At 39.9% G+C, this 23,794-nt stretch overlaps 1 protein-coding gene across 6 annotated transcripts in view; it reads right to left on the bottom strand.

The window, feature by feature from the left end:
* The window catches only part of dcc (DCC netrin 1 receptor), a 249,177-nt gene that overhangs the window by 44,504 nt on the left and 180,879 nt on the right, over nt 1–23,794 (bottom strand). For 3 of the 6 annotated variants that reach the window (XM_088391100.1, XM_088391099.1, XM_088391102.1), the window contains exons 17-22: nt 20,594–20,832; nt 19,469–19,607; nt 14,272–14,379; nt 11,522–11,716; nt 11,383–11,415; nt 5,854–5,919 (exon numbers count right to left, since the gene is read on the bottom strand). In XM_088391100.1, the coding sequence (XP_088247226.1) occupies nt 5,854–5,919; nt 11,383–11,415; nt 11,522–11,716; nt 14,272–14,379; nt 19,469–19,607; nt 20,594–20,832 (780 nt within the window). The remainder of the gene's footprint in view (nt 1–5,853; nt 5,920–11,382; nt 11,416–11,521; nt 11,717–14,271; nt 14,380–19,468; nt 19,608–20,593; nt 20,833–23,794) is intronic. The other 3 variants (XM_088391101.1, XM_088391104.1, XM_088391103.1) reach the window with 1 other exon arrangement.

The following is a 23,794-nucleotide window of genomic DNA, read 5'->3' as shown; positions in this document are numbered from 1 at the left end:
AAGCATGAACAGGGTCAAAAACTTAAAATGGAATAAAAAGATGAAACAATGAACAAGAAAAAGTGGAGCATGGGTGAACGAGACACATGAGAAGAGACTGAGGAAAGACAGAAATGACTGTGACACAGAGAAAAAGGCAGTTCTACCTCTTTCACTCTTTCCTTGAACCCTCAGTCTTCCTAAAATCACTTGTCTCTCTCAATAAAAACCACAATCCATCACATCTTACAACTGAAGCAAATGGGAGTGCAATAAAACTTTCAGGTCCTGAAGACAAGATTTCATCACCTTAGTGTCTTAGTATTTCTACCTTTCATTTCATTCCACTCTTAAAGCAACACAATGTAGTAAATGTATAAGTAAATAAAAAAACAAATAAATACATAAATAAATACACACACACATACACACACACGCACACGCACCACACACACGCACAGAAACACACACACACACGCGCACAAACACACACACGCACACACACACACAAACACACACACACACACACACACACACACGCACACACACACAGAAGCTAATAATGCAAAAGCCACAATGAATTCTTGCGTTTAGTAGCAAATGCCACAATTTACAGTTGTCAAATTACACAGCTAAAATATTGAATGACCCACAAATGATTTCCTTCTTCCCATCATTGAGATGGATCTACAAGTTTTAGCATTCTTAAGGAAACTTTTTTAATCACTTTAAGTGCATAATTTTTTTCTGCAGTTCAAAGAATGACTTTAATGTGTAATGAATGTTGAAAACCAATAGAGCATTTTGCTGTAATTAAGCACAATACATTAGAGTATAATCTACTGTAAAAAGGTTGGACCCTATTCCAGTTTACATGTGGCAAGAAGCGAGTTGGCTATGGAATGGACCCCAGTCAACTGCAAATCCATCTCTCGCAATACAAAAAAACCCCAAAACATTAGAGTCTTCAATTATCAGTTATATATTTTTTTGATTGATTTTTGAGAAAATCCAACAAAAATTCCCCTCAACATCAGAAAATACACTTAATGTACAGTATAAAAGTATCTCTAATGGTGAAAAAAATGCCAAATACATTAAGTATAATACCAAACTCAATGTAAATTGTACCCACTAACCAACTGAGTTTCTTTAAGTATTTTAAGAGTTAAATAAAAGGGTATTCACTATTTGGGCTTTAGATCATAATGACTTTAGTTAGAAACGTTCATGAACTGATTTATTCTTTGACGTCAAGGTGAGGTATTCTAGACTCTATTAGTTAATGGTCTAAGCAGTAAAGAGCCCCCAGACAATCTGTGGAAATTATGGGAAAGAGTGAACACAGTTTCGGTCACTCTGTCCTTCAGCAGGCAACTGTGCTGCTGAGGTGTCTTCAAATAAGCTCGTATTGGAACACAACAGGTCAGATCACAGTAAGTGTCACATTGCTGTGACCTGATCAAAACAGTTGAATCCCTCAGCTGGTTGTTTCTCAGTGAGTGGAAACTTAGCAATATAAAGACAAAGACGTGTTAAAGATGAACTATGGACAACCTGGGGAATGAGCCTTTGCTCTTAGTGACCTGGCATCCTCCAGGCGTAGGAGGGCTCAGGTCAGAGAGGATGGATTTATGATCGCCTCTGGCAGGAGCACCACCAACAATGCCGACAAAACATTTGTCTCCGGACACATGCACACACACACACGCATACACGCACACACGCACACGCGCACACGCACACACGCACGCACACACACACACACACACACACACACACACACACACACACACACACACACACACACGCACGCACACACGCACACACACACACACACACACACACACACACACACACACACACACACACACATATATCAGATCATTCTCAAACCCTGCAGTGATTCTCTTAAAATAATACCAGCTACAGACATTGACTTCTGATCTCCATCGATTCGCTTATTTTTAAGCAAGACCAGAAAAATACAGGTCTAAAAATATGTTTTTCTTTGAGGAGAAGTTATACAGCTATTCATTGTTTTAATTTGAGCTATTTTCTAATTTTAAGCAATTTTTGTTTGCCCTTTTATTCCAGGGACTTGATGCAATAATTTTACCAAACAATAAAATAAAACCCAACAATACAAGTTGAATGTAGGGCAGAAGAGAAAAGATGTTTAGTGTTCATGTATGTTGTTGAAAATTCTATTGAATAATCAAGTATTCGAATAAAATACATTTATGCTTGGTCATAGAGCAATTATGAATATAAAAGACAAAATAAGACATTTTTCTGAATTCCATATTTTTAAAATTATATTAATAATATTACAGTGAGGTAGTACCGTATTTTTTGGACTATAAGTCGCTCCGGAGTATAAGTCGCACCAGCCATAAAATGCACAATAAAGTGAAAAAAAAAACCATATATAAGTCGCACCGGAGTATAAGTCGCACTTTTGGGGCAAATTTATTTGTCAAAATCCAACACCAAGAACAGACATGAACCAGCAACAACAGGCTAAAGGATATGGTATGCTAACATGACATATACACAAACGAGGAGCTGAGAACGGGTCTGACGTAACATTCAGAGTTATTCAAATAACTATTACATAAATAACACGTTTATCAAACCATCGGTGTCACTCCAATTCATGAAGCTAAGCAAAGTTACAAGCTACAACACAGCTATAAGCTACGCTACTAGCTACGCCGAAAGCTGCAAGCTACAAGCCACAAAGCTACAGAACAGAAAACAACATCATGCCTGGAGATAGACGCAAAGATCGATCTTGGAAATGAGGAACCTCCTCACGACCAGCATTGACAATTCTATCTGTGAACATCGAAGGGATCTCCTCTGCAAAACGAACAATCTTAGTCGCTCTGCACAGCACCGGACTTAGCAGAGTTTATTGAGAAGGGACAGAAATGTGTTCAGCTGTGGCTGAACCACATCTAGCCAAGCCTTGTAACTAACTGCCTTGTAGCCACGATAAGAAGAAGAACTCCAATTCATTAAATCCATCGATCGTCCTTTATGTAAACAATGCCGCGTATGGCGCCACATATGCACCGCGCCGCTGACATCGGACTCGTTGTAAGTTGCATTTCTAATTATTCCACAGACCCATATAACGATATATAACGTATATTTTAAATAACTATCATATTGCAACAATATTATCAAACCATCTGTGTCACTCCAAATCATTAAATCCATCAATCAAATTCATCGTCCTTTATGTCAACAACGCCGTGCGCGCGCCACAAAGATCTAGTATATAACTATATTGTAGCGTTAACAAAGTACCAGGAAAGAAATACACGAAATAAAATGTATCAAATAACTATAACATAAATAAGTTTTTCAAACCTTGTCTCACTCCAAATCATTAAATCCTTCAAACGTGGGGCCCTTCGTCGTCTTCGTCATCCCGTGATTGAATCCTTTGTCCTTTATGTAAACAACCGCCGCGCTGCTGACGTAACTTTCAGTTCAAATGACAGTAATCCCTTGCTATATCGCGGTTCGTTTATCGCGGTTTCACTACATCGCGGATTTTTGAATTTTGAGAATTTGCCAAAAAATTCACATATAAGTCGCCCCCCCTACCCAAACTATGAAAAAAAAAAAAAACGCGACTTATAGTCCAACAATTACGGTAATTGCAGTACTTTATGCAATAGGATAAAAATAATTCTGTTAACTGCACTACATAACCATTACTTTATAATCATAATTGTTACGATGTGAGTATAAACATAGTTGTAAAGATAAACTTTGTCAAAAGTTTATTAATGTTCTTATCAATTACAGTAAGTGCTGATATGATTGATTTATTAGATAATAATTCTCAAGAAGAAATGTTATGTACTTTACCCAGCTCAGAAAATAAAAGCATTTTTCTAAATTCACACTTTTTAAATGACAATAAACACTAATGTTTAAAATTGTTGGTGGTAAATATTAGTAGATTAATGTAAGATGTCAGATCATTGTAACAAACTGAAAAAAGCAGGACAAAGTGGCCTAAATTACATAACATTTGTCAAAAGGGAACTAAACTGCAATGAGCTCTTACTATGTATTTGCCTTGGGCAAGCAAACAACGAACTATGCTCCTGGACTGAGCCAGGCAAAATGTGTTCATTAGCAGCTCATGCAATGATGATGAAGTCAGATTAGAGCTGCCAAAATATATATGAACTGCACCATAGATTGACCATCATACGTAGCAGTAAAGTGCTTAAATTGTGTTGAGAAATTTTCACTCAGCATCGAGGCTCTTTTCTCTGATTGATTATGACAGGATTGGCGAGATCATGAGTGGAGAACACTAAACAATGCTACTACATCTGCAGTTGCCGTGTTGTCAAACACATCACAATTATCTGCCAACTACTTTTGCTCCTTTTCAACTCGTCGGAGTAACCTGTCCTCTGATTTATTTTTTCTAAATTCGGAATACAGTCAAAACAAGTTAGTGTGTACTCTTTTTGCCATTGTATCAAACAAGCCACAAATTTGACAGTAGTCATGATTAACAGACGCCAAGCCCTCCGTAAGGGTAATATTATCTTAATGAGGTACAATGAATCAACACCACTGTCCAAAACAAACTAAAAAAAATAACCACCTAGCACCCGATACTAAGTCAAATAAACATAGTGGGTGTCGTCACCTGAGCGCAATGTTCGCGTTTACTATGCGACCTTGTGCTTGCCACATAAGCAGCTGTTTTGCAGTATTGCTCTTTGATACGTTTATACAAAATGCAAATATTCATTCACAAACTGTGATGCGAAACCACTTATTTTGAGCTTTCAAATACCTACATTATTTGTAACTATATTACATATATGGTGTTTCTTTCCCAATCCAACCATACCATACCATAGCATTAGCATCCCATCACATCTCATCCCATCCCATCCCATCCCATACCATACCATACCATCACATCTCATACCAGACCATATCATACTGTACCGTACCTGACCAGACCAGCTCAGACCATACCATACCGTACCGTACCGTACCGTACCGTACCGTACCGTACCGTACCATACGTTAGTTAATTTTAAGCGCAATATCAGTAGAATGAATTTGGTAAGGATCATATTGCTATTTTTTTTTCCGTTGTTGCCTTTTTTACTCGGGATTTTGACTCACTCTTGTTTTAGTGTTTTATTGCGAGTACTATTTTTGTTTTTAATTTATTGCTTTAACTGTCTTGATTGATGTCTGATTGTCTTGATTGATGTCTGATTTTTAAATGATGGATACTGTTTGCAGTTGTAGTAGCTCTATAAATAAACATGAGTTGAGTGGAGTTTGAGTAGTAGCATTGAGTGAGTAGTGATTGCCTTGAAAAAAGATCAGCCTCTTTCAACTGACAAACAATTATACCTTAAATTGAAAAGGTATAGTTATTACACATGAAAAGGTAGTCTCAAAAAATGGAAAAATAACAACAGTTGTTGTAATAGCAATAAAAAACCATAAAAGGATAAATTTATAGATAAAATATGAGGTCAGGCTGTGATTCATATGACATTGCTATTTCACAAACTGATGAATTACTGGTTCAGTGGGTCACCATATTACTTCATAAAAATTTGCAATGATAACAACTTATAGACATTTAAAATGTAAATGTATACGGTTCAAACACTGATTAATGAGATTTGATAGTCCCCACACCAGACTACGACAACAAATAGAAAATAATGTAAATAACTGATTAGTGTGCAATTATAGTAAATTTAGACCCACACGCAAACACGAGAAATTATATATTACATAGCTCCAATTCAGATTGTACAGTCCAGTTCAGTCAAGTTTCTGGTGTAGTAAATGTGTTACCATTTATGCTGCTCCTGTCAATTAGGTTGCTATCAGATGGCCAGTAGGAGTGGTCTCCTCCTCTACCTGGAAGACCCAAAGCAGAAGAATTTCAAATTAATTCAAACTGTAATGACCAAACCAGAACAAAAATGATGATACGTAGAATGTTACCTAAAAAAAATGACAATTTATAATTTGACTTACAACTGTGGTAAAAAAAAAAAAATGAAGTGATTATTGACATGAATGTTTTAATGTCTCATTAAATGTTTTAAAGTTTTTCTTTCCACACTAGGTCTAAATTATACACAAGACTATATTTTCATAGACCGACGCACGTGCACTCAAAACAAAAAACAGGCCGCAGCAAGTCTCGTTAACTGTGTTTGAGAATTTGGCTGACCGCGGTCTCGTTGGGCATTCCAGCACACTAATGGCATTTTCTGTTTCATGCGGAACACACCCGACAATTTGTTAACTTAAAGTAAACTATCGTATTTTCTATATCACTATAAGGTGCACTTAAAAGCCTTTAATTTACTCAAAAAAACACAGTGCGTCTTATAATCTGGGGCGCCTTATATATGGATCAATTGGTGAATTTGTTGATCCATATTCTCTCAACCAAAATGTTTCAGTACATCTAGTAAATTACAAGGTCACATCGCTTTCACGGAAGTAATAGCGGTAAAAACTCATACTGTGCTTACTCCTAGTCCAACACCACTTGTGTGTAGCAAGACGCCAAAATGACATGCATGCCACTATCTGCCAATGGATTGTGGACACCTGGGCTGATATATCAGTCTCAACTGTGGTCCAAGCTTTCGCCAAGGAAGGAATAATAACTGAATTGCCAGCGAATAGCAGCAACGCTCACACGGATAATGACGAGAGGGAGCCGGGCATAATGAATGCCGCACTCGCCCTGCTGTTCAATTTGAACACGGAAGAGGAAGAATCCGACTGATTTGTCGACGGGGATATGTAACATTTGAACAACGCCGTGTTATTGTGCAATGTTTGTATTGTATAGCGTTCAACTGTTCAAAAAAACTCAATTCGGACATTGAAGAGGAAGAATTTGACAGATTCGTGGACGGGAATATGTAAATATGCACATTGACGTTTGAACAATGTAGTGTTATTGTGCAATGTTTGCATTGTATATCGTATTGTATATAAAGTTTGCCGTATGTAAAGTTTGAGGGATTTGTGGATGGGGGTATGGAAATACCGTATTTGCCGGTGTATTGGTCGACCTTTTTCGATCCAAAATCGACCGAAAAAAATCGACCTCGACTTATACACCGAGTCATAAAACTTCGTATTCATCGCTTCAAATGTGATGGTAACCAAGGCCGTTTCTCATGCATCTCATTATGCGTGGGTGTGCGTCCGTCAGGGTCATCAAACAGCGAGAAACTGAATCATTATAAAGCGTTCGTCGCATTAACACGCATCCTCAGCAACAATTTCAAATATTCTCACCTCAATAACGGACATCGAAAGCCAGGCAGCGACGATGACTGCTAGGGGGAAGTACTGGGTATTGAGCGAATGTGCGAGTCATCGCGCGTCAAGCAACGACAATAACTACCGGTACGTAAACATTCAATCGCCATGTCTAAATGAATGTCGTTGGCACTTAGAAAATATTCGCCAAACTTGGCCAGACTTCCGGGGGAAGAGGCTGAATTTTCACTTGTTCTGGCCGACCGGAGGAACCAGCCGAGGCGGACTCTTTATGGCGCAAGAGCCGTTGGCACTTAGAAAATTTGAACCGGGCGGCGTGCGCAAGTGTGCGGCCCGCTGGAAGTCGAATGAGGCTCCGCAATTTCATCCGCGGTGCTTATAAAGTGCCGATCCGCTCGGCCGGAGCTATTTTCGGCCACCCGGCGCGTGCGCACGGCCTCCCGGCTGTGCCGGGCGGCGTACGCAAGCTCGCCGGCTGCTGGAAGTCGAATGAGGCTCCGCAATCTCCTCCGCGGTGCTTATAAACAGCCGATCCGCTCGGCGGGAGCTATTCCCGGCCACTTGGCGCGTGTGCACGGCCTCCCGGATGTGCCGGGCGGCGTGCGCGAGCTCGCCGGCTGCTGGAAATCGAATGAGGCTCTGCGATCTCCTTCGCGGTGCTTATAAAGAGCCGATCCGCTCGGCGAGAGCTATTTCCGGCCACTTGGCGCGTGTGCACGGCCTCCCGGTGGTGCCGGGCGGCGTGCGCGAGTGCGCTGGCCGCTGGAAGTCGAATGAGGCTCCGCGATCTCCTCCGCGGTGCTTATACAGTGCCGATCCGCTCGGCTTGGAGCTATTTCCGGCCTCCCGGTGGTGCCGGGCGGCGTGCGCGAGCTCGCCGGCCACTGGAAGTCGAATAAGGCTCCGCGATCTCTTCCGCGGTGCTTATAAACAGCCGATCCGCTCGGCTGGAGCTATTTCCGGCCACTGCGCATGCGCACGGCCTCCCGGAATTTGAACACATTTCGTCAATAAATTTCGCATATTTCTGATTGAATTTTGAAGTTGAATATAATGCAACAATTGAGCTCGACTTATACAAAGGATATATCATAAAATCGTAAATTTCCGTCGAATTTTAGGGGGTCGACTTATACACCGAGTCGACTTATACACCGGCAAATACGGTATGCACATTATTGTTTGAACAACGTTGTGTTATTGTGCAATCTTTGTATTGTATGTCGTATTGTACATAAAGTTTGCCGTATATAAAGTTTGACTGGATACCTCGTTGACTGGTTTGACATTCCCGCACGGCACAATCTAGTAGATGCATAACGCAACCCCAGTCAACCTCAGTTTGATGCAGTAGCTTCTATTCAATGAAGGTACGCCTTATGATCCAGTGCGCCTTATAGTGCAGAAAATATTGTAGTGCTTAGACCAGGTAAAAACAGGTCTGAGTTGTGTTGCAGGTGGTGTTACACAATTTGGGGGGATTTGATCCAGGAGCAGGCAAACAGATTCTTCCCTGTGTGGTAAATGTCACTGAATTTCATTGATAAATATGACATCAATGACTGTGTTTGCAGTCAACAACCATTTCAAAAACCCGAATATTGGCAGTATTCAGGTTTTCAAAGAATATGCCCTCATTCAGGTTTTAAAAATTAAGAATAAGAGCGCCGGGTTGCTCCTTTTCTAACCCGAATATTTTGTCACGTAAACAGGATCGGGTTACCTCTTTTGATTGGGACATTGGTTTCTGTTCTGTGCATGCGAGCCTAACTTCAATACAATGAATTCTTCGTGACGTTTTCATCTTATTCTTGAATATGGTGTGTATCAGGGCTGTGGACTCGGACTCGGGGACTCGGACTCGGTCATTTTAGCCGGACTCGGACTCGGTGCTGACTTTGACCGAGTCCACCGAGTACGACAATAAAAAAAAATACGTTCAATTTTATTTTCATTATGCTGCTGAGAATGCGCGTAGGAATACTGTCCACAGCCCTGCTTACGATCAATGCGGCCACGTTGAGTTGCACTTAGGCTAATGTTTACATTATGTACCAATGTCAAGGATGATTATGTCACCCAGCTTATATCATTATTTTGATTTTGATCTAAATTAGCCTTGAATAAAGACTAAGCAGTCACATGAATTAACAGAAAAAATGGACAGCCGGACTCGGACTCTGACTCGGACACTGACTCGGTGGTCAAGAGGCCGGACTCGGACTCGGAGCAAAAATCCGACCGAGTCCACAGCCCTGGTGTGTATAATCAGATACAGTCAAACCTCTACATATAATTGCTTAAATATACACATTTTTCAACATACGATGTGAAATTTGATCAAATGTTTGACTCAACATTTGAAGTAATTCCCAATATACGATGTCATCATGGTAGCCCATTAGATGGCAGCACATTGCGATGACATCAGCGCCACGTTATCATATCCCAAGAAGGCTAAGGCAAATAGCAGTAGTGGTGAAAAAAGGAAGAAGGTGATAATTTCCTTACAATTCAAACAAGAAATCATAAGAAAACGTGAGCGCCGAGTGCGTGATCTTGCGAAACAATACGGCATGTCAACATGTCAACAACTTTGACGATCAAGCGATGATGATTAAACAGAATGAAGCTCTCAAAGCGGTCAAGCCATCCAAGGGGATCACCATCATTTCTAAACATCACAGCCCTACCCTGAAAGAGATGGAACGCCTTTCTTTAAAAAAAATCTGCAAAGCGGTTGATTGATGGTGAGGAGGAAAGTGAAGCAAAGAAAAGAAAGCCTGAATTGAGTGGAAGTGAAGAGGGTGAAGATAAAAGTTAAAAAGGTGAACATGAAAATAGGATCCTTACACTCAAACATATACAAAGATTAATCTAATTTTTTTCATTAGTTACGCTGGGACTCTGAGAATTTCTTTCTAACTTGAAGCCAAGCCGTAATAAACTTGTAGTTAGTGATCATAACTGAGTGCAACTGGTAGAGGTTGCGAGCATGAAAAAAATGTGTTTTTTCAAAGTCAAAGTCAGCTTTATTGTCAATTTCTCCACATGCCAAAGACACACAAAGAAACCGAAATTTCGTTCCCCGCTATCCCATGGTGACAAGACATGGCCCACAATAGACAATCAAGTAAACAAGTAAACAACAGCGTGCTGAATAAATAATGAATAAATAACACAACAAATAAATAAGAGGAGCAAAAAGGAGCAAGTGAGGGTACAGCAGACATTCCAGAAAATAGCGCAACAGTGCCGCACGCTACGCAGAAGGGGGTAGCGAGTTCAGGGTCCTAACAGCCTGGAGAATGAAGCTGTTGGCGAGTCTGGTGGTGCGGGAGCGCAGGCTCCTGTACCTCTTCCCAGAGGGCAGAAGGTCAAACAAAGAGTGAGCTGGGTGACTCACATCACTCACAATCGCGGTTGCCTTGCGGGTGAGATGGGAGGTGTAAATGTGTCCTACATTGTGCTATAAAATGTCCTATACTGTAATAAACTACGTCTCGCCTAAAGTATAGTTCTCAATTTCATAAAACCCTTAACGTGAAGAATCAAATGTTTCATTTCTTTTACCTAATGGTAATTGTACATTTTGTAACATAACCACACATATTACATTGTCTCTTATGATTTTAAAGTTACTCCAGTGGGAATCTTTTAGTTTAGTAAAACCAAAGAAGCTCCCTCATTAGCAGCATAACCAAACCTTTCAGTTTACTGGGACTGATAAAAGGAACCCGAGAGCAGAGCGTCTACTAAGATTGAGCTAATTTAATCTCTTTTCCATTGTCTCCCATATGTGGGCATTAATAATGTCGAAAACTTCTCCATCTACTCCCTTTTAATCCTCCTTGTTTGAAGAAAACAAAAACATTACCCTGGGCAGGTTTTTCCTTCAACTTCCTGTGTACTCTATTGGTTGCTTTCATTTTCTCAAAGGATTAATCTTCTCAGTTTATCTTCTTTTGTATTTTATTACAGTTTTCTTTTGTATTTTATTAGTTTTTTTTAATATTTCCCAAGTCAAAATCCTTTTGTTCTTTCGTGCAGTCATTTTTTAAACCTCCCTACCTTGATCATTTGCCATCTTGTCTGGATGCTCCACTGAAAGAAAACAAAGAGTGTTTTAACAAAACAACCAAATAAACACACAGGAGCACGTTAATAGATAAATGTTTGGATTTGCACATATTCCACATATTTTTATTACCTTTGGCTGTCCTAAAGTGGACCGGTTCGGACAATGGACCAACTCCTTTGGCGTTCTTAGCTTGGATCCGGAAGTAGTACACTGTGTCAAGGTTTAGATCAACGACCTGATGAGTCAGTCGATCGCCGCTGATTGTTTCCATTACCCAGTCATCAATTGGCATGTTTTTGTCGAGGGTATAGTACAGGATATAACCTGAATTGGGTGAATAAAAATGATCATGTGTTTATCAAACAGAGAATACAGCATGTACTAGTTCACACACTAGTGCAAGGGTCGGGAACCTATGGCTCGCGAGCCAGATATGGCTCTTTTGGCGATGTTAAAAACGTTATTAAAAAGAATACATTAGTACACAAAAAATCGTTGGTCTTAATCAAAATACATGCATTTAATTGTATTTAACCTATCGTTTTTTTTTAAATGGTATGGCTTTCATGGGAAATTATAAAAAAAAAAAAAAAAAAGGGCATTTATGGCTCTGTCTGCCAAAAAGGTTCCCGACCCCTGCACTCGTGTGTACCGCAATTGCCGGACTATAAACCGCACCAGCTAAAATTCAGGGATATTTCTTTTTTTTTTCTTACATAAGCCGCACCGGACTATAAGCCGCACGTGCACACGAGTTTTTTACAAAGAAAGATAGTACATAGAAAGCCTTTTTATCGTTTTAATAACATACTTGAACATGTCTTTCTAAACATTGCCTGTGACGCAGCAATAGTACCGCAGCAACGCGGAAGTGTGCACACGAGTTATCAGCAAAGAAAGACTGGACACAGAAAGTTTTTTTAAAGCTTTAATAACATACCTTAACATTTCTTTCCAAACACTGCCTGTGACGCGGCAGTAATACCGCAGCAACACGGAATTAACACAGCAAAGTCACTGAGACGCGGCGGTAACACAGCAGCAACACAGCAGCAACACGGTAGCACAGCACGAACAGGGCTGGTTAAAAAAAACATACCAGTAAAAGTAAAAAAAGAGCCGTCTTCATCTTCCTCCTGTGCACTGAAACCATCGAAGTCTTCCTCCTTAGTGTCCGATTGGAATAGCGTTAGATATCCTTCGCCTCACACTTTCTCAGTCTCTCTTTCGTCGCCGGTTTTATGCATTTCTTCGAGTGTGAAGAGGTTCTGTTCATGCTAATCTTATTCATGCACGAAGCGCTAAATTATATTAAACTAGCGAGCGACACGTATAGCTTAAAAGCGGCATCATATGCATTTCTTTTATCCCCCATAATGACGGTTTGTGTATAAAAGCTTCCTGTCTTTGTGTGAATGCGAGTGTGTGCGTGATGCGCGAGACAATCACGTCTTCTTCGGCGCATTATCTCTTCTTCGTCTGTCTCGCTCTTGCTTCCTGCTAGAGCGCCCCCTGGAGACCGGAGGCCGTAAAAATCCATAAGTACGCTCCAGAGTAGACACAAGATAATATCATCAACATCGACTGCCTTTGGCTTAAAAGCGGCATCATATGCATTTCTTTTGTCCTCCATGATGACGGAGTATGTGTATAAAGGCTTCTTTTCAGTAATGTCCGTCTTGATCGCGTGATGCGCGAAATGTAAACACAAACTAGCACGTCTTCTTCGGCGCATTATCTCTTCTTCGCCTGTCTCGCTCTTGCTTCCTCCTAGAGCGCCCCCTGGAGGCCGGAGGCCGTAAAAATCCATAAGTACGCCGCGCCGCCGTTTAAGGTTCAAAGTAACCTTCTGAATAAAATGCATTAAAAGTTCACATTCATTACAACTTGTTTTTGGTGAGCAAAATGTCAGAAGAATTGAATTTAAATGCTGATTGATTGGGTTTTAATACAATGCAGATGGTCCAAACAGCGCCACTGCTATGTGTAATCTCTGAGTGATATGGCAGAGTGAGAGAGAGGGTTTAGAGCACAGGTGTCAAACTCAAGGCCCGGGGGCCAGATACAGCCCGCCACATCATTCTATGTGACCCGCGAAGACAAGTTGTGCATCAAATTCGTGTGTCATTACTAGAATTGCAAATTGTCTTCACTTTTAATAATAGCTTTTTTTTAAAATATTTGACCAGTTTTTACTTGTCTGATTTGAAAACGAGTTATTTGTCAGTTTTTTTGTAGCTTTTACTGTATATAATAGTGTTAAGAGTAAAAGTGATCAAGTCATTACAAAAATCACGAAAAAAATCTTATATAAGCCGCACCTGACTATAAGCCGCAGGGTCCAAAATTTTGGAAAAAAGTCGCGGCTTATAGTCCGGAAATTACGGTATATGTGACGTGAACAATAAATCATATATAAATTCAAAATTATATTCAATTACTTTTTTCAGTGAGACATGGCATTATTTAAATTAAGAATTTAAATTAAATTTAGAGTATTTGAGACATACGGCAAAAGAAAGATTCATAATGGGAATAACAAAAAAAAGTATACCTGTGATGTGCAAATAATAATAGTAATGATTTCTGTGATTTTTGCGGTACAGTTCTGCAATTTCTGGAGATTTCATTTTATGGGATACTGCAGCAGAGCTTGATAAAATAGACAAGATTGTCCAGAGAAAATGTGTGCGCGTGTGTGTGCATATATAAACACACTAGACAGAAGGAGCCAACTGAACACTTGTACTCTCTAATAGTGTTGATTTTATGAGGAGTACTGCATGTCATATCTTAACATTCAGTGGGCTAATCAAACATCATAATAACCTCTCCTAGTAGACATAGTAATTATTTGTAATGTTATCTTGAACACTCACCTGTGATCCGCCCATTTGCCTCCATCGGTGGTTGCCAGCTGATTAAAATGGCTCGGGGCCTCCCCTCCCGACTGATCACTGTCAAGTCTTTGGGAGCAGAGCTCGGAGCTGCCAACAAAGCATGAACAAATTATGAACTCAAGCAAGATAAAGCACGTTTCACTCTCATAAATTGCATGCTTCAGTTGATTTGAATAATCTTACTCAAATTGCAGGACTACTGTACAATTTAGGGGCATTCGCATACAGGATCATACAGATCACTTTTTAAAAGGAAATGAAAAAGTAATTATGGCAAGCAGTTGCTGGTTTATAAGGCAATCGCCAATTCTCATGTAGTAAAAAAATAAATAATGAATTTTAAGACAAGTCTTGAAATTGGACAAAGAGAAGAATCAAATTACTGGAGGGACTGGCAAAAGAAAAACCTTGAACCAGTCTGAGACTCTGCTCAATCCTTGGTACCTCTAGTAGTGTCTGGTTCGCAGACCTGAGGCAGTGAGCAGGTGTGTAGGGGTGGAGGAGCTCATAGAGCTAAGCTGGGGTGAGACCATTTGAAAGTATTTTAAAATGAAGTCTTAAATGAAATACGGGGAGTCAATTAGGGGAATCCTGAATTGGAGTTATGTGCTCCCTACGAGTTAGGAAGAGAGCAGCAGCATTTTGGACTCCCTACTGGCTGACTCCAAAATAAAGTGCATGACAGTAATCTAGCTGAGATATAATAAAGGAATGGATTACTGTTTCTAAGTGCTGTTGCGAAAGGAGAGATTTAGGGTAGCCAGTCATGCCTAAGATGAAAGAAGTTGGCTTTAAAAACAGCACTTATCTGCTGGTTCAAATTAAAGTCATACAGTAGTGAAAAAAATCACAACGAAGTAGATGAAGTTTTTGTCATACTTTTTGTTTTCTTGTGCCGTTTTGGTATGAATGCCTCAGCCACCTGAGGACAGTATATTACAGATATACGGATATGCATGGAGACAGATAAAATGTCTCCTCTGCAGCATTCTTCATAGAAGCTAAATCAGATATGTCGCTGAATATTCTTATATTGTTTGTCTGGCTTGGTATTGCTGTTGCCTAAACGTTTTTAAAACCGCAGCATAGATTCTAATAGTGAGACCATGTCTATGGTACTTTCCGTTATGTTAGAATTAAGCAAGTAGATGAGGCGACCTGATTGTTTTAAAATACTGTACAGAAAATATTCACTCTTTGATTTATATTCAGTTTGACGGTAATCTTTAACTGTGAGTGGATACAAATAGTTTCAAGCCACTTCAGTATCACCAAACTGCTACTTGTGATGTGTTAAGTAGTCACAGCCACTACACAGCACTCGTGTTTCAAGTTTACACTTGTCTATATCATCCATCCATCCATCCATCCATCCATCCATCCATCCATCCATTTTCTGAGCCGCAAGGGTCGTGGGCATACTGGAGCCTATCCCAGCTAACTGGGCAGTAGGCGGGGGGGACACCCTGAGCTGGTTGCCAGCCAATTGCAGGGCACACATACGTATGTAGACAAACAACGATTCACACTCACGGGCAATTTGAAGAGGTCAATCGGCCTACCATGAGTCTTTTTGGAATGTGGGAGGAAACCGGCATACCTGGAGGAAACCCACGCAGGCATAGAGAGAACATACAAACTCCACATAGGAAGGCCGTAGCCGGAACCCACAACCTCTGCACTGTGAGGTGGACGTGCTGTGCCACCCTTCTATCAACTCAAAAGTGCCAATTTAAAAAAAAATCCAATGCCCTGAATGAGTCATCTGAAACACTTGCACTGTAATCTATAATGTTAATCAACATTTAATACAGTACTCTTTCAACTGTTTCCTCCTTTGGGCCAAATCACACCAGATTATACAGACAAACTACTAAAAGAGTACTGCCCAAGTACTATAAAATGGAGCTTGCTTTATCATAGTACAACACGTCAGAACACATAAAAAATGAATCGTTTGAATGGTCAAAACATGCTCATTAAGCTTTCACATATGCCAGCCAGCAGAATCACAAAGATGGCACCACACTGAAATGAGGTCAATTACCCGATAACACTGCACTGAACTCTAAGTCACATTAGCATGTCAGTAGTCATACAGAATAAGAGTGGCAGACTAAGGCATTTTCTAATGGTGGCATATACTGTCATCATATTCAATATTTATGAATATAAATGGGTGGGGGGGAATGAGCTTGGTCTTATTAATAGTTTGCACATTTTTGGAAAAAATATGTCGCGTTTTGTCTTATAGAGTGCATAAAGTTAACAATATATATACGTAATAATGTCAACAGGGGAAGCAACAACAAGTACCTTCTAATGGGCTCTATTATCTTTAGGTTTTAATCTTGTGTGAGGGACAGTGAATAAAAGGCCATCAGCAGACTGCAGTGACCCAACAGGACAATAAAATGTCACCAGATCCACCAACTACGGAGGAGCCTGTCCTGTGAAAAATTGAACTAAATCCAAAATTTAATATGAAGCTAGTGCAAGGACAGAACAGTCTAATGAAGTTTTGATGATCAAGTTTGGTTACTGCAATATTCAAGATGTGAGGACACAAATACTTGAGAGATAGGTGGTTCAGAAAGAGATGCCATTCAAAGTCAAAGTCAAAGTCAGTCAGCTTTATTGTCAATTTCTCCACATGCCAAAGACACACAAAGAAACCGAAATTTCGTTCCCCCCTATCCCACGGTGACAAGACATGGCTCACAACAGACAAACAAGTAAACAAGTACAACAAAAGCGTGCTGAATAAATAATGAATAAATAACACAACAATAAATAAATAAATAAGAGGAGCAGAAAAAAAAAGGAGCAAGTGCGCGTACAGCAGACATTCCCGAAAATAGCGCAACAGTGCCGCACGCTACACAGAAGGGGGTAGCGAATTCAGGGCCCTAACAGCCTGGAGAAAGAAGCTGTTGGCGAGTCTGGTGGTGCGGGAGCGCAGGCTCCTGTACCTCTTCCCAGAGGGCAGAAGGTCAAACAAAGAGTGAGCCGGGTGACTCACATCTCTGGCAATCGAGGTTGCCTTGCGGGCGAGATGGGAGGTGTAAATGTCCTTCAGGGAGGGGAGCGAAGCACCAATAATCTTACTAGCCGTATTCACTATGCGCTGCAGGGCCTTCAAGTTCTGTTCAGTGCAGTTACCACCCCAGACAGCGATCTAAGATATATCTAAGATAGCATTTAGATATAGTTTTAAGGTGAAAAAAGCAGTAACAGGTTTTATTTAACCACTTTAGTAATGGAATATGAGGTATATGGAGGTCTCACAGCTAAAGAAAGTGCTTGTTTAGGCACTAAGATGTCGGAGGCAGAAAATTTTATGTACTATCATGTTGTCTGTCCGGCACACCATTTAGTGGTAGCCTACATGCAGATAGCTCAGTTTCGATTCCCGGTCAGTACAGGTATGAAGCTACACCCTGTCCCAACCCTGGGCAAAAAAAGAGTGAGTTGCGTCAAGAAAGACATCATGGGAGCGATTCCCTGTTATGATGAGCTGAAAGTAATTGTCTCTTTTATTTTATATGTGGCGAAGGTAGCAGAGAACATCAGTGACAGATTAATAGAATCTCAATTTTATAGCATCGTCAATGAAATGTGACATTCATGCCTTTTTAGAAAATGAAATATAAGCTACGTCTACTGTAACGTCTCTACAATGTCAACACCATCGTAACATGAGCAAGTTATCGCAGGAATCCTTTTTTGTTTAATTATTGGAGATTTTTTAAAACTATGGCATACTATAGTAAATTTTATCACACAGTAAAAACAATTATGGACACATGAAATGAGATCCAAAAAATGCAGTATTTCCCATTTTGTTGTAAAGATGAGACGACAATGAGATGTGTGTGCTTTGTGAGCGTATATGCAAAGCCGGTGGGCCACTGCAGGCAGTGAGTGCGCTGCGTCCATCTGTTCCTTCTGAATGTCAATGTATTCCAGCACACCTCAAGGGAACTGGTAGGGTAATGACGTTCACGCTTAATTGGGTGACAAATCCAACAAACATGATTGTAAACACCCTGAAAGGAATTCCTTGACATTTTGATTCCAGTCAGTTCTGTTTCATTGTTATAGACAGTTGTCGAGTTGTTGCTGCAGGGTGGTATTAGTAACACCAAACTCATGTTTTTTGTTAATCCTATAGAACTAATCGCTTTTCAGGGAGGCAAAAAGGGTGGGGGGCAAGTTAAACATTTGAGTGATGGTTGGAGCACTGCACCACGTAACAATTTTCAGACAAAATCTTTGATCTGGTTTACTCAATTTTCATCATTTCAGTGAAATGTGGTTATATTCCAAATGGGAAAATATATAAATATACTGTTATTCCACACATTAAACTCAACATTTTGAGAATTAAAAGGATAAAAAATGTTTTAATGGCCCATTGTATATTTAACTGTTTTAAGACAGAATGGTGCACAGCAGTGATGGGAAAATGAAGCTTTGTATTTGTTTCATGAACCAGTTGTTGTATTTTTTGATACCACTAGATGGCATACTCTGTTCAACATTAGGCTGAAAGCACACTGACTTACCATTTCTTAAACCCCTTTATTTAAACCAACAATGCCACCCTAGAGGAGTAAAAATATACAACTGGTTCATAAAGCATATTTCATCCTTTTATCCGAGCAATATAACCTAATTTGTACTTAAAACTAATGAATTTGCCTTATGAACCAGTATTTTTGACTCCTCTAAATGGCACTCCTTGGTCAGTGTTGGGTGGAAAGTCCTCTAAATTGCCATTTCTTAAACCCCTTTCTTTCTTTGTATGCCAACAAAAACAGAGGAGTAAAAAATTACAGTCAATCTGAAGATTCATTTTCTAATCATGAGTTAAAACCCCACTGAAATACATCATAATTTTTCAAGAAGGTTGTGGAAACGGCCAAACTGTTCTTTGAGGAAAACTGTTTTCGCGTATGTATAGTCAAAATCAATGTTCCTCTCCAAAATATTGCTCTCGCCGCTGAATGAACACATTATAGTGTAACGCACTGTGCCAACCTAGTTCACTGTATGTCAAGTCTTAGCCTTATGGATTAAAAACAATCTAACATACAAATAAAAAACAACAACATATGTGTGTGTGTGTGTGTGTGTGTTGATGTGAGTGCCTGCATGCATTTGTGTGACGTACCTGCTTCATAGGTGGTGGCATGTGCTGTCATACTCCAAGTACTGGATTTCCGACCTTTCGTCACCATTACAGCAAACTCGTACATAGTGTTTGGTTTGAGGCTCGTGACTGTATGGCTGAGGGCGGTGGTGTCTGCAGACTGTACATCAAAAGCAACATCATTTATCAATTGCATTAACACATCGGAAGGAAGGAAGACCCCACCCAACTTGTCTTACGGTCTGCATTGTTCAAATATTTGTGATTGGTTAAAAATCACAGCCACACAGTCTTTTGATTTATTACAGATGAGATGATTTAAGAGTGTGCAGACGTCAACTAAATAATTAAATCTGTTACTTTGACAATACTATGGATGGCCAATTGGCCATACAAATTTATTGTATAAAGTGCAGAATTTCCAAAGGCAAATTGTTACCAAAACTGAAAGCAAATCACAGTATACACTCTGGTCAAAGAACAAATTAAGATTTTGTGCATTATCTGATTATCTGCATTATCATTCTGTCTATTTCTTTGTTTCATGTTCAAAATAGCTTTTTGGTTGTTTTCCTACATTTGAGAAGTAAATGTTTTTTTGTCAAGTCAGTACTGACAGTGCTGGAAAACCATACTGTGGAAGCAAATATTCCAATAAAATGAAGCATGCTCTTACTACGTATATCCTATTTTTTATGTTGCATATTACGATTCATAAAACTTACACATTCAGTAGCGGCGCCACTACTACTTGCTTAGTAGTGCTGTTTGCACATTTGATGAGCAAGAAACTGAGGATACAAACACTTTAGTTTGTGTCGGGAGCTCACAAGGTGGTATAAGTTTAAAAAATATTTTCCGCCCATTGCTAATCAATTATAGAATATTCGCATACTATAAACAAAGCATTTGGACAACTAAGCTTTCTTTGTGCCCACAGAAGCCAGCAGAAAGCATAAACAATGCCAATTTGACTCCACAATGGATCAGTCCCTTGGAAGGAAGTGTGGAATTTGGGGGAGGTTTTTTTTGCTATGCCAAGTTTAGTGCCATTACAAGTCTCTTTTGATCACTGTAACTCAAGTCTGTAAGAATATTTCACTGGAAGTAATGGAGACTTTCTGTGCTTCAGCGGTCTGTGTTTACCTTATACTTGCCGCTGGTGGAGTAGCTGGTCTTCCATTTGACAGAGTAGTAGCGGACCTCAGATGATTTTTGATTCTTGGTCATGGAATTGTCGGCCCATGAAACACGGACTGAATCCGAGGAAAGAGCCACAGCTTGGACCCCAACAGGGGGTATCATAGGCGTGCTGGTGTCTGGCATGGGGGTGGGGTATTTATCAAAGAGATGGAAAAGGTCATCCTCAGATGGGTCAATGGGGTCTGATGTGGGTTTGATCATATGACCAGGTGGTTCGTAGTACATTTATGTAGATATTTTTTTATCAAGCACATGTGATATAAAAAGAAATATGTGATTTTGGAAGCAACATGCAGTTGGTAGGGATGTTAGTTAAAGATGTTGGAAAAAGAAAAGGATGCAAGATGTGGGTGAGTGAGAGAGAGTACAGGGAGAGAAAACAATTATGGAGAGGTAAGACAATAATAAGAAGACAATTAGAGACAATAGAAATGAAGACATACTGAAGACACTGATCAACAGTTTAGTGAGTATAACGTTGAAAAGAAGATTGAGATCTCCCTCATATTTTTTTCCGTTATTAAAATGATCTTAATATAAATCAATATGCTCTATGCCTGCTTTTTTGGTAGCAGGACAAGATTAACAGAAGTCTTTAATTAGACTTTGCTTTTCTTTGACAAACTTTGAAATGTAACTTTATGAAGAGAATGTTAGAAGCTCAAAATTTCTTCACAAAGTGATAATATCTTAGTGATGAACAGTTTTGTAGCTATTGGAAAAATTCTGGGTCAAGAACCAGCTGTGCCAATGACACCTATCTGTTTGGAACTGTGTCTTCAGTTGGTCAAAGAGCATACGTCCTTCATGTGCATTCAGAAACATTTTCTACAGCCTCCACCTTTTTTAATTAATAGGGCGAGAAAATACAGGAGCATGATTCATTGATTCCAATTAGGAACATCTTACTTTCCCAGAGTTTTTATGATCTTACAAAAATAGTTTTCATTCTTTTTTTTGTCCCCCCATGTTTAAAGCTCAAATATTCAGAAGCTGACATGTTTCTGACATGCCCCACCTGAACATTTTACAGGAGTTATAAAAGTGACTTCTCAAACCAGTAGTAAGCGTGATAACTGAGGAGCACTTGAAGGAAGCAGAACATAAAACAGACGCTATGACGGATGTCATCATAGAGCTGGAATGAGCACAGCACAGTGGAGAATAAAATATCAAATGGTCTGCTTATTCCAGCTCTGCTAGCTCTGACCTATGGACAGTCAAACCTAGTGAAATCAGAAACAGTTAGAGACCAAGAAAATAACAATAAAAAATAACGTTGGTTCAGGTTCACAGAATTTAAATGGACCTTGGGGTTATAAAAGAGTCCATATTCAAAGCTGAGAACAACAGAAACATTTTAAGGGGTACACCCCCACATATTCTTTCAGGGTTCCAGACCATAACATGGCAAATTCAATTGGAGGAGCAGGCAGGCAGGCAGCGTATATTATTAGCACTGAATCCTTCCTTTTTTTTAAATGAAAATGTACGAATGCACTTTCTTATTAGGAAGTAAGCGGAAGTGACAAAGAACATGCCGTGACTCTTGTTGAACGACAGTTGCTGTGACAACACACCATGCACCAACCACCATCAAATCGATAATGGAAATTAAATGCCCAATCTAACGAGTGAACGAATTAGGACTCATATCTGACACACACACACACACACACACACACACACACACACACACACACACACACACACACACACACACACACACACACACACACACACACACACACACACACACACACACACACACACACACCACACACCACACACACAGGCCCACACGTGTAACTGATTACGTGATGTGATTTACCATATTTTCTGGACTATAAGTCGCAGGTTTTTTTTTTTTATAGTTTAGCTGGGGGTGTGACTTATACTCTAGAGTCACTTATGTGTAAAATTATTAACACATTATTATATAATTTCACCTGCTATTTTCACACTAAACCGCAAGAGGGCGCTCAAGGCCTGTGTTGATAATTTCTGAAACTGACGATGAGTCTGACGTAAGCGACGAAGAAGAGGAAGCACCACATCATCTACCTCCGGAGTTCGCGGAGTTGTTTAAAAGTGACACAGTGTATGAAGATTTCATTAGATTTAATGATTTGGAGTGACACGGATGGTTTGGTGAACTTGTTAGCATGTTTTTTATGCTATAGTTATCTGAATAACTCTTAATATGTTATGTTAACATACCAGGCACATTCTCAGTTTGTTGTTTATGTGTCATGTAACCTTAGCATACCGTACAATTACTCAGCCTGTTGTTGCCTCTATTCTATTTTTGTTTTAAATTGCCTTTCAAGATGACATGTCTGTGCTTGGTGTTGGATTCTATCAAATACATTTCCCCAAAAAATGCGACTTATACTCCAGTGTGACTTATTTCCTTCTTTATTATGCATTTTATGGCTGGTGCCACTTGTACTCGGGAGCAACCTATAGTCCGGAAAATATGGTATTCAAGTCTGGTCTTTATATGTGCTACTAGATTTAATTTGAACGGCCGTTTTACAGTCGTTTGATCAATGTAAACATCACGTGATGTACCAAGATAAAGGTCGGTCGTCAAATCATCACAGTAGTGGAGATTGGTTTTATACTTTATATGAAAGTAACAGCTTCGTAAAAAATGTGAAGAAGGTCTCCTATCGCAGACCAGTTCTGGTTAGAGGCAGGCGTTCTCTAGTGCGTACACAAGAATGTCACTGCAAATTTATGACAAGACACATTATGCACAGCCTAGCCGTTCCGACTGAAGCCTATACATGATGCCTGAATGGAATGATAAAAGTAATAGACCACCCCAGTGAATTGATTATTTTTCTCTCGGCAAGTTTTATATTTGATTAAAGTTAAAGTCCCAAAGTCCCAATGATCATCGTCACAAACACATCTGGGTGTGGTGAAATTTGTCCTCTGCATTTAACCCATCCCCATGTGATTTTGATCCATCCCCTGGGGGAGAGGGGAGCAGTGAGCAGCAGCGGTGCCGCGCTCGGGAATCATTTGGTGATCTAACCCCCCAATTCCAACCCTTAATGCTGAGTGCCAAGCAGGGAGGCAATGGGTCCCATTTTTATAGTCTTTGGTATGACCCGGCCGGGGTTTGAACCCACA

This window comes from Syngnathus floridae, chromosome 12 (genome assembly GCF_059516105.1).
Source record: "Syngnathus floridae isolate MCC-2025c chromosome 12, RoL_Sflo_1.0, whole genome shotgun sequence".
Taxonomy (NCBI): Eukaryota; Metazoa; Chordata; class Actinopteri; order Syngnathiformes; family Syngnathidae; genus Syngnathus; species Syngnathus floridae.
This window is presented reverse-complemented; position numbering and strand designations above follow the sequence as displayed.